This window comes from Meriones unguiculatus, chromosome 4 (assembly GCF_030254825.1).
Source record: "Meriones unguiculatus strain TT.TT164.6M chromosome 4, Bangor_MerUng_6.1, whole genome shotgun sequence".
In the NCBI taxonomy this organism is placed as follows: domain Eukaryota; kingdom Metazoa; phylum Chordata; class Mammalia; order Rodentia; family Muridae; genus Meriones; species Meriones unguiculatus.
In genome coordinates this window covers 13,963,859-13,975,469 of record NC_083352.1, presented here as the reverse complement: position 1 = coordinate 13,975,469, position 11,611 = coordinate 13,963,859, and the positions used below count along the sequence as shown (strand labels likewise).

Here is an 11,611-nt window from a genome sequence, read left to right as displayed (position 1 = left end):
AATGCAGAGACTCTATGGAGGCCAGCCTTAATGGATACACCTATGTCACACCAGGGAGACTGCTGTCAAACAGTCTTTCCTAGAAACGGCTGCATAAACAAGACCAGAACAATGGCAATATCAATGGACATTTTAACACGGGAGGGAAATTCTCTCAGGGTCCCTCCACTAGATGAAACTATGGCAACTAATGCCTGTTGTGAGAAGAGAGTTAGCTTCTCTGAGCCCCCTTATGAGTTCCTATAAAGCAGAGTGGTCAACCTTGAAACTGAACACTCATCACCAACAAAAAACAAATCCAGAGGGTTGCATTTATATGTATCTGTGCATACACATAAGATAAACATACATGTATGTGTAATATGTAACAATAGCAATCATCAAAGAAAAAGAGGCTAGCGACCTGAAAGTGGGGTTCGAGGAAAGATAGCTGGGAGGGACTGGAGAGAGGAAGTCAAGGGGAAAGTTATGTAATGCTATTTCAATTAAAACATATTAAAAAAACAAACAAGTTAAATAAAATAATCCCCGGGGCTCCACCTTTTGCCTTTGGATACATGATTGTCTTGAGTCCAGTCCCCAGCCTCTTGATGAGCTGACTTCAAGATTGTTTTATGAGAAACGTTTCTGCCTTTCTTTCAGAGGACTTGAAGGTGTTGGCACAGATTGCTTCATGGTGAGGCCTCTCTGGGGCTGGGTTGTGAAATGCAGTTGGAAGCTCTGATGAGGGAGTAACAGAGGCATCACAGTGCACCCGCCTGTTGGAAGCGATCCTATCCCTGCTAGATGTATAGAAGAATGTCCCTGGGGAAACCTTAGGTAAAATTTGATGTACTATCTCTTGCTTTATTTCAGTCTGAAGAGTCGGTAGTCAGCCTTGCCAGGGGAGGGGTCGGTTGTGATTTTGGAAACTATGACAGAGCACCTACATCAGATTCTTGAACTAGTCTGAGCATGTCAGCAGCAGCTGTGACCGCATACTCAAGGACTGATGAAGCCAGACGAAGTCTCAGCGTGTGCAGGGGAGGCAGTCACTAGGTTCCGCCTCGTGCTGAAGGGCTATGGGCAGTTGACGGCTGCTGGAGGAGGGTGTGTCCGTTACCTTCAGGGTTGGGACCCCTAAGAGAACACCCATGCTCCAGTAGATGTCTGTTTGTGCACGCACACACTGGCAACACTAAGCGGGCTCGGGTGATTTTTTTTCCCTAAGGAACATATGAAACTGGGAGAGAATTGTAGTGAGGAGATGTGGTAGAACGTGGGGGAGGGTGGGGATGGAGTTGATCAAAATGTATTCTGTGCATGCGTCAAATTAGCAAAAATTAGGCCGTCCTGGTTCTCTCTCCAGATCATGCCTTCTCTCACCACCTGCCAAGTGTCACCACTGATTCTCCTCCCTAGTGGTACCCCCCCCCTCTGTTATGGGGTCCCTGTGGCTATCACGGCTGGCAGAGAAACAAAACCTGAAGAGGTGAGAATGAAAACCTGGTACAGCTGGACTTGGTCAGTCAGACAGGATCAAAATCTCTAGGGAGTCTGGTCCTGTGGTTTAACTCTCTTATACATTAAACACAGTCAAACTTTTTTGGGGAAAACATCTCCATGTGACAGTTCTCACAACAAAGCTTTCAGCACAGCTACATGGAAACTTCCTAGCAAAGCAGCAAAACACCCGTGACCTCGACAGCAAGAGTGTGTACTATTGGCTGAAGAGCGGAGCTCAGGGCTAGGACTGAGAGAGGAAGGGTTTCTAAAAAGCATAAGGACAGATTCTACCAGTGGAGAATGCTAAGCACTTGGGACCTCTCCTAAGGGTGGGTTCTGTTCACTGACTGGCTCAGAGTTAGGGCCTAAACCATGCTCAAGATACTGGAAGATCCAGGCAGGCTGGCTGCATAGAATAGCAGAAAGACCACCAGGTTTTCAGACAGCATCCACGCCAGCCTTCCAGTCTTCCAGCCTTCATCTCTGTACATAGTGTTCACTGCCTTGAGCCTGGAGCTCTGGACAGCACACAGTCTTCAGACTGCACTCCCTGCAGTCTCCGGAGGCCCCATCCCTCCATGCAATTTTGGTTTTCCTTGTCTTTCCTGTAGTGCTTGTCCAGGCAATATTAGCTAAGCATAGTGATTTTTGGAAAGACAGCCATGGAGGACAGTTTGAGGGGTTTGGGCTCATTATTTGATAAGAGATCAATAAGAGCACGCCGTGTGGTCAGTGGCCAGTGTGAACGTGGGTTCATTCTGCTAAGCTATTTCTCATCCGAACCCAAGCAGCATGTGTGTCTGCGAGATGTGGTAGATGCAAAAAAAAAAAAAAAAAAAAAAAAAAAAAAAAAAAAAAAAAAAGAGGCCTTTATGTTAAGCATGATCTCTGCCCCAGAAATATCAGAGAGGCTATACCAGTGAGGTCTCAACAACATAGCTGCCCAAGCAAGATCTAAAGGAGTACAACACCAACACACATGCTAACATGGAAGGGAGAAATCTCATGGTGCCAGACCAAAAACTACAAGCAACTAAGGAATGCTGAGAGCAGAAGAAAATGGTCTTCCTTGCATAAAAAGCCCCTCCCCCCCTTGGTATCTAAACCAAGTGATCAGCCCTGAAAGTATCAGCTCCCTGAAAGTATCAGCTCTTCAAATTGAGCACATCCACTCTTACAGAAAGAGGATCGGAAGTGGTGGTGGAGAACTGGCCTACAAGACTGAGCCTCAATGATTCCCTGCGAGACCAGTGCATCACACGAATGGGCCTCGACCACATCCTTAACAAGAGGTGGAGGCCAAAGCAGAAAGACACACATGCTTTATATTCACTTATAAGTGGATGTTAGACATATAATATAGGATAAACATACTAAAATCTGTACACCTAAAGAAGTTGAGCTAGGAGGAGAACCCTGGGTAAGATGATCAATCATCATTCAGAAAGGCAAACGGGACAGACACTGAGAAGAGGGAGAAAACAGGAAACAGGACAGGAGCCTACCACAGAGGGCCTCTGAAAGACTCTACCCAGCAGGGTATCAAAGCCGATGCTGAGATTCATAGCCAAACTTTGGGCAGAGTGCAGGGAATCTTATGAAAGAAGGGGATATAGAAAGACCTGGAGGGGACTGGAGCTCCACAAGGAGAACAACAGAGCCAAACGCCAGGGATCTTTTCTCAGACTTGATACTCCAACCAAGGGCCATGCATGGGAGTAACTTAGAATCCCTGCACAGATGTAGCCCATCCTATCACTCCACTAAAAGTGGAGATGACTCACTTTTCCATGTGGAAAACAGACTCTGCAAGTGAACATTTGGCTATGACACGGGGCGTGGAAGGCTGAGAGGCCTTTCTAAGGCACCACCGTTGTCTCAGGAGAGGCACCTTAGGAGCAGAAGCCGCTTCTCCTTGTTAAGCCCTTGCAGGTTCTGTTTGTTCTGCTCTGTGCACTCCTGCGGTCTCCTATCTCTCAATGGCATCTCGGCTGTGCCGGCAGTTTAGAAGATACTGTCCTCCCTTGAAGGCAAGTTCAGAAAGCTAACTCACGATAGCGGAAATGGACCAGGGAAAGCATAGGCTTTGTTTCACACCGGGTACCTGAGCTGCGGGACAGCACTGGATATGACCCGACACCCGGTGTCATTGTCAGAGCAAAGGCTTTTCAGAGGCTTTGTACCTCGTGTGTAGGAACCCTCGTGTGTGGAGGGCCCTGTGGCTTAAGCACCACAGACTGCTGAATGTTGTTTGATAGCTTTCTCTACCCATTGTACTCCATCCACTATCTCAGGGTGAGAGAGCCAGAGAGAGAAGGTGAGGGCAGAGCGTCCAGAGCAGGGATGAAAAATTAGCGAAGAGGATCCCCAGCTCATCCTGAGTCATGGGATTCAAGTTATGGCTAATTCAATAGTGCAGGCAGTCACACAGATTTCTCCTCATTTGCCCCCCAGAAGCAAGATCACAGAGGTGGGAAGCACAGAGCAGCTGGGGAAACTGGATAGAAGCTAAGATTTGGGACAAGTTTGCATTTGAGTTAGTTAACGAAGCTTAGATTCAAGCTACCTAGAATTCTGATCGTACTGATAACTCGTCACATGGAGGCAGAGGAGATGGCCTGGAACAGTGCATGCAACTTAGCTAATGAATCTTTTCTTTAACCCTTGTGTTTTCATAATCTACTGTAAATAAGGCCATCCGTGATGGTTGGAGCTTGAACACTGTGAAATGTTCTACTCGGCTAGAAACATCTGAAGCATTCTGCCTTCTGGTTCTCACAGCAGACACATTCCAGAGCACAGTCTTGTGGCCTATGAACTTCTGTGAGGGGGAACAGCCCTACACAGGCAATGCAGGCCCCCAGCTCTGGTTTGTTTGTTTGTTTGTTTTTTAATTTTTTTTAAATTTATTACAATTTATTCAGTTTGTGTCCCAGTTGTAGCCCCCCTCCTTCCTCACCTCCCAATCTCGCCCTCCCTTCCTCTTCTCCTCCCATGCCTCTCCCCCAGTCTTCTGGTAGGGGAGGTCCTCCTCCCCTTTCATCTGACCCTAGCCTATCAGGTCTCATCAGGACTGGCTGCATTGTCTTCCTCTGTGGCCTGGTAAGGCTGCACACACACACACACACACACACACACACACACACACACACTCAGAGGAGGTGATCAATGAACCAGCCACTGAGTTCATGTCAAAGATAGGCCCTGTTCCCCTTGCAGGGAACCCACTTGGAGACTGAGCTGCCAATCACGCATCTGTCCTGTCCCGCAGCTCAGGTACCCGGTGTGAAACAAAGCCTATGCTTTCCCTGGTCCGTTTCCGCTATCGTGAGTTAGCTTTCTGAACTTGCCTTCAAGGGAGGACAGTATCTTCTAAACTGCCGGCACAGCCGAGATGCCATTGAGAGATAGGAGACCGCAGGAGTGCACAGAGCAGAACAAACAGAACCTGTAAGGGCTTAACAAGGAGAAGCGGCTTCTGCTCCTAAGGTGCCTCTCCTGAGACAACGGTGGTGCCTTAGAAAGGCCTCTCAGCCTTCCACGCCCCATGTCATAGCCAAGTGTTCACTTGCAGAGTCTGTTTTCCACATGGAAAAGTGAGTCATCTCTACTTTTAGTGGAGTGATGGGATGGTCATGGTTGCGATCTAGTCATTCTCTGATACCTAGACCAGTTCCTGTACCTTGTGTAATACGTAAGATACAGTGGGCTGCCAAGTCATTACCCAGCCTACTCCGCACACTCATCTATTTTCTCCATTTCAAAACATTTCCCACTGTCTCTAATCCCAGATGTAAGAGGGAAACTAGATTTCTAAAAGACAGTGTCTATAACTCCAAAGCATTCCTAAATCTACAGATCTGAACCGCTCTTCAGCCCGAGCCACTATTTTATACATTTGTATAGTGCTATGCTTGGACATGCGCTGGTCAGGACCTGTGCTCTTTGAATGTCTGCTCACATAGGCTCGAGCCCATTGTGAGATCATTGAGAGAACACATCAAATGTTGTCCTCCTTTCTATCCCAGATACCCCGGCATTTTGAACCCCTTCCATCCTAAAACTAACACACCTAGAACCTTGGATCCACTCGAGGTATACTGACACATTGCAACAGCTGGGCCCCGTGTGGGTAACTTGATCTCCTGACTGACTAGATTATCAATGAGCATAAACCAGTAATTGGATTCCTCAGCATTTAAGTATATTAGTCAATACTCTATTCACTCTTCAGCTACTGAAGCTACACCCAGCGGAACTGACTGAACCTTGGCCTTCTTTAGAAGCTCAGGGTCAAGAACATCTAGATATCGTCAGTATTGTCTTTGTAAGCCTTTCTGGTATAGAGAGAAGATGAGTATGTATCACTGTGGTTCTCTCTCTCTCTCTGATAAAATGAAACACTCTCACTCACGAATCTTGACAGTTCTCAGGAACTGATGAAGTACAAGACAGGTTCCGTTTAAACTAGAGTACCCCCATAGCAAAGACTTTACAATACAGCCCACTTTTACTTTTGTCTTCGCTACCTAAATTTTAACTTTGTCTCTCAATTCTGAGTGTGTTCAAAGCTTAACCAATTTTGTTCTCAGAAGACCCAAAAGTCCCTTCCAAGTTTTTAAATAGTTACAGAAAGCATAAGACTACATACAAGGGCAATTTAGGACCAAGCTACATGCCCTGGGGCCATCCCTAAAAAAATATCTTGTCCATACCAGTTTTATCTGTGCCACGGCCAGAAACTGATCTGGAAATATGCCCAGGGCCTGGAGGACCTCCGGAGAGTCCTGTCAAACTGGATGACTCCCATCAGGTTTGTAAGCTCCTGGGTGAGTGGGTGTGTCTTTTGCGGTGAGAGACACTGGAAAGACACGTCAGGAAATATGTCATATTGTCATTGCTGTGACATTACAAGAATTGTAATCATGGCTTACCTTGTTATATAGGCGGACAAGCACACCTTTTGGCCCAGTCTCGGCTCTTTGGGAAGCAGTCAACTATGAGGCTCCATTATCTGCTATTTGCATTCCTCATCTTGTTCTTGGTGCCTGCTCCAGGTAAGATGGATTGGGAAATAAGATGGGTGGAAAGGGTTCATAAGGTGTCACTTACTCTGCCCTTCTCAATGAGCATGAGGTAGGGTGGATTTGTTGAATAGATACCAATTATCACCAATGTTTTCTTGCAACAACAATCATTAAGAGCCTTAGAGCAGGCTTCTGCGTCTGTCCTGTTCCACTCTTAAAAGAGTAAATAGTGCCTCAGATCCCAGCTCTCCACCCACCTCATCACTGAATTGCTACTAATGAGATATGAAAAAGCTGATGTGAAATTCTAATTCTGACAGAAATGAACAATTTTAGTCTGATAAACAAGTCCACAGATATCTCTTCTAATGGGCTGTAGCGGTTGGAGGGAGAGAGACATGCTAAGCTTCTTGAAAGGTTCTGGTGACTACGGTGGCTCAGCCCTCAGTTCTTGTTGGACTTAGAGCCCAGGCCGCTGTGTGCTCACAGCTGAGGAGCAGCCCACAGAGACGCTGTTTGCCTCCTGCTCAGACCACCATTAATTTTACTTTCGATTTTATAAGAAGAGAGAAAAGAGACAAAGGTGAAGAGAAACTAATTCAGCGATACATGGTTTGCCGGATCCGGTGTCTTCCTAACACTCTCTTTCTGAAATATCCTTGTTATTTCCGCCTCACAGGGGATGGATTCATTGCAAATGGACTCCGAAGATTCTTCTGCCGAATAAGAGGCGGCCGGTGTGCTGTGCTCAACTGCCTTGGACAGGAAGAACAGATAAGCAAATGTTCGAACAGAGGTCGAAAATGCTGCCGAAAGAAGAAGAAGTAGGATGCCCAGATACAAAACGAGAATGTCGTCCTGTGGCGGAAGCGGTGGTGGCAGCGGTAGGGGAGGGAGCTTCTTGAGGGGTGTACAAAAGTACAATCAAATTAATATATATATTTTTTAAAAAAACAGCAGCTTAATATTTTTGAAAATTCTAGTCATTGTTAACAAAATGGACAACTAAGAAAGTCATTAGACTCAATTTGGTTTGAAGGAAGCAGCATCTCTGCCGTGGTCTACAAGACACTTAAGCTTATTTTCCAAGGGCCAAGGATGCCAATGGTGTGTGTGTGTGTGTGTGTGACATGTATATAAATATATGTGTATATATGACATGCACATACTTACAGACATTCTATATTTTGTTCATTTTTATATCCCATTGAAAGCAAAGTTGTTATCTCTTGAAATATACCCCTTCGTGTCTTACTATAGATATTTTGAACTTTCTGACTTCACCCCAGGATTGTGTTCTCCTGAATCTAAAATGTTAGTTCATTCCAGGTCAGCCCTAAGCCCCTCTCAAAACCTTTGCTCAGAGAAACGGGAACTCAGCCCTCCCTTGTGTTCTCCCTGCTTTCCTGCTGGCCTTTACTCTGCTGCTTCTTCCTGGTATACGCATTACCCACACGTTTCTCAACTCTGATGTGCCACCTCACCCCAGAGGCTGTCCTTCAGTTTCTTCTTCCTCAAAACAGCAAGCTTCCCAAATAGGAACCGTCTGTCACTAAATGTGCCTGGCACAATGTTCTGACTGAGTCCTCTATCTATAATTCTTGCTTGTTTTTGTTTTCCAACATAATATTTTTATTGATTATTTGGGCATGTCACGTCATGCACCCAGATCACACTTACTCCCCAGTCCTTTCAGGTTTGCCCTTTCACCCTTGTGGTCTCTTCCCCCTCCCCCCTCACAAAAAGAAGAAACACAAGTCCAATTCCTGTTGCCCATACAGTCACTGGAGCATGGTCAAACTCCCAGCAGCCAGCCCCTGAAAGAAAACCAAGTCCTTCCCCACTTACAGCCCTGCCAGATGCGCTCAGCTGTTCCTGATCTGTGGACATTCATGCATCGCCACCCTCCACATTTCCCTGCGTGATTCTTGACTCTTAATGGCACGGCCTGGATCTCATCTCTAGACACTCAGTACCCTGACCGTGGAACTGCTTAGCAAGTGTCCTTTGAGTTGAAGAACATTCGTGTAGCGTAGAGGTGTTTTCATTTTATTTGGCGCTTTCCAGAAGTTGATGCAGAGTGATTCCGGCATACCCAGTTAGAGGGGTACACAGACAGGTAACGGGGCTCCCAGCAAGGTAGAAGAATCACCCTGCTTCACAAAGTTTACAGAATCCTCTTCCATCAAAAACAAATAATGTGAAAGGCCTTTTCCAGACACTAAACAGTAACCCGTGCAGACCTGTGACAGAGAGAAAGAGAGGAGGGATGATGAACACAACACTAAGTACATGGGCTGTTTCTAAGCCAAGGCACAGACAGGGAGGCAGATTCAAGAGGCGCCGCAGCACGAAGCCACTGAGACGATAAAATAATTCAGATAGTATGATACACCTCCCAGATTCCCCTCAGAGGCGGGAAAAAAGAGGAGAGGGTCTCAGATGGAGACAGTGTTGGAGAGCCACATCAGAGTGGAACAAGGGTGAGTGATGACACAAGGACACTTACAACAAAACGTCACATGGCCAGAGAAATAAAAACACAAGAAAGGAAGCACGTGGATGTTTCAGGAGGGTACAGGGCTGGAAAATGCATCCAGCAGAGTGAGAGCGCTCCACCTTCATGAAGTAGTGCAGGGACGCTGGTGAGCTCTCTGCCAAGATTCCTGCAGCTCCCTGACAAGTTTTTAGAATGATTTTTGAAAGAACCATCAGAGAAAAACCTAGATCCGAGCCAGAGTAAACCCCAGCTCTCCTTTCAAGGAGACCGTCACATCCATCACTTACCAATTCAAGTTGTCTATTATGCTAGATTCCATAGAAACTACCAGACAGGCAGAGAAGCAGGAGGAGGAGGATACAGTCCACTACCAGAAGAAAAGCCATGCAGTAAGGTGGGCCCATTGAGGCTGAGGGCAGGAGAATTAGTCAGCAAGGTATAAAAGAGTCAGTGTAAGCAATTTCAGGGCCTAGGGCAAAAATGCTCATGGGGAAAAACATGAAGCATGTAAAGGATTAAATGGAAGTTCCAGAGAGGAATAAAACATGCTGAATTATGACTGCAGACATAGCTCAGTTGGTAAAGCATTCATCCAGCACACATGAAGCCCTGGTTTGATCCCCAGCACTGCATAAAACTAGGCTCATGCTTGCAATCCTAGCACTTGGGGGGGATGGCATGAGGATTCAAAAATGAAGGGCATCAAATTTGATACAGAGCCAAGATGACCTTTGTCTTACAGGGGCATGGACAAAAGCTCACCACAAGATGGCAATAGTCTCCATTCTGATTCCTGGCATGGTCATCCTTGCTCTCCACCCTCTCAGGGCATGGGGGGTGGTGGTGGGGGTTGACTGTAGCAGTGCCAAGTAAGGCTAGTGTTTGGCTTTGTGCTGTAGAGAAATTGAGGGAGTAAAGTTATTGGGATGCCTGGGTCATTGGATGGGGATTAGCAGCAAAGACTTTGAAGACAGGCTCGTTTTGTTTTCCAACGACAGCCTTGTCACTCAGTAGCTAGGTAACCTCAACTCTGGGTGTCCCTGACCTTTTCCAGGTCCTGGGGCTTTCATGCGTGAATCGGAGTCCTGCCTCTCTGGCAGGTTGTGAATGAGGATTAAATGAAATGACTCATACTCAAAGTGATCAAAATAGAGCCACCCTCACATTTACAAAGCTCAGTGTTGGGTGAAAATACAGGTATCTATGCAAGGATCAGGGAGGGGTGCGAACAAGAAGATAAAAAGCTCTCTTCTTTAGTTACACTTCATAATTTATGAAATGTAATAAGAATAAGAGGAATAAGAGCTGTAGGGGACTAGTAGCGCAGGCTTATAAATGGTAAAAGACTGCTCTAGTTGTTAATTTATTAGTGAAATATATTGGTTGATTATGGGATTTTCCTGGCCAACATTTTTACAAATTCATTTCTTCCATCATTTACATATACTTTGAGCCACTTTTTTTTTTTTTTTTTTTAGAATCGGGTGATGGGCTATGCAGGAGTAAAGGATGTTTTGCAGGCTATGGAAGTATTAGGATAAGTTATTATGAGATAGGTATATTTCCATATCTAGAGATGTTGGCTCTTCTTATTTTAGAACAATAAATTTTCTTGATAATTTTGTAAGTACTTTGTTTACAACTTTTCCTTTTCCTTCTCTCCCTGTCCACCTCTTTCTGTGACTGCTCCTAAACTTCTGTGACTGCTTCTTTGGTTATTATTGTTATGTAAATATAAACCTGCTGGGTTCATTTACTCTTGCTCATGCGTGTATGTGTTTAGACGGAATGACTTGAAATTGGATAACCCGTGAGGGGGTTCATTCCTGGAGAATAAGAGTTCTTCCTTTCTGAGCGGCCATTAAGTACCTGTATCTCTTCATCTTGGGGTGAGGCCTTGTGAGATCTCCCCAGTCTGTGTTGGAATGATAATTGGTCAAGGTATAGGTCTTGTTTAGGTAATTGTGTTGTTGAAATTTCCTGGGGGCACATCTTTATTATATGTAGAAGATATAATATCATAACTGATGTCCTGGTCCTCTGGCTCTCTCAGTCTTTCCAGTCCTTCTTTGGTAATGTTTCCCACGTTACAGATGTATCGGTTTGGAATGCAAAAGTGGCACACATATCTTGATGATGGTGATTCTTAGAAAGATTCTAATATTTAATTGTTTAAATGTCTCTGTTTGGTGTATATTTGAATTTAATTCTACTTATTTTATTTTAAGACTTGTTTCTTTTTATTTTACGTGTGAGTGTTTTTGCCTGCATGTCTGTCCGTGCACCATGTAACCATGGAGATCAGAAGAGTGAAAGGGTTAGATTCTTCTATAACTAAAGTTATGGATAGTCGTGAGCCACCATATTGGTGCTGGGAACCAAACCTGGATCCTCTGCAGGAGAAGTAAGTGCTCTTAACTACGGACTTACCTCTTCAGCCCCTTAATTTAATTTTAAATGAAACTGTGTTCAGCGGGGCTTTAACATTTCTGCTCATATTTTATGTAGGTAAGGCGATGAACCTAGTTCCATGCTTTATTGTAGTTTATTCCTCTGCTGCTGCATTCAGTGGCTGCATCTTCACTGTGAAGGAGAAGTG

At 45.2% G+C, this 11,611-nt stretch overlaps 1 protein-coding gene across 1 annotated transcript; it reads left to right on the top strand.

Moving 5' to 3' along the window:
• Nucleotides 1–733: 733 nt before the first annotated feature.
• LOC110566872 (beta-defensin 14) lies at nt 734–7,610 on the top strand. The gene is made up of 3 exons (XM_021664777.2): nt 734–819; nt 6,432–6,542; nt 7,192–7,610. Exons 2-3 carry the CDS (start codon nt 6,485–6,487, stop codon nt 7,338–7,340), a joined length of 207 nt encoding a protein of 68 aa, XP_021520452.1. The 5' UTR covers nt 734–819; nt 6,432–6,484; the 3' UTR covers nt 7,341–7,610.
• The last annotated feature ends 4,001 nt before the right edge of the window (nt 7,611–11,611 follow it).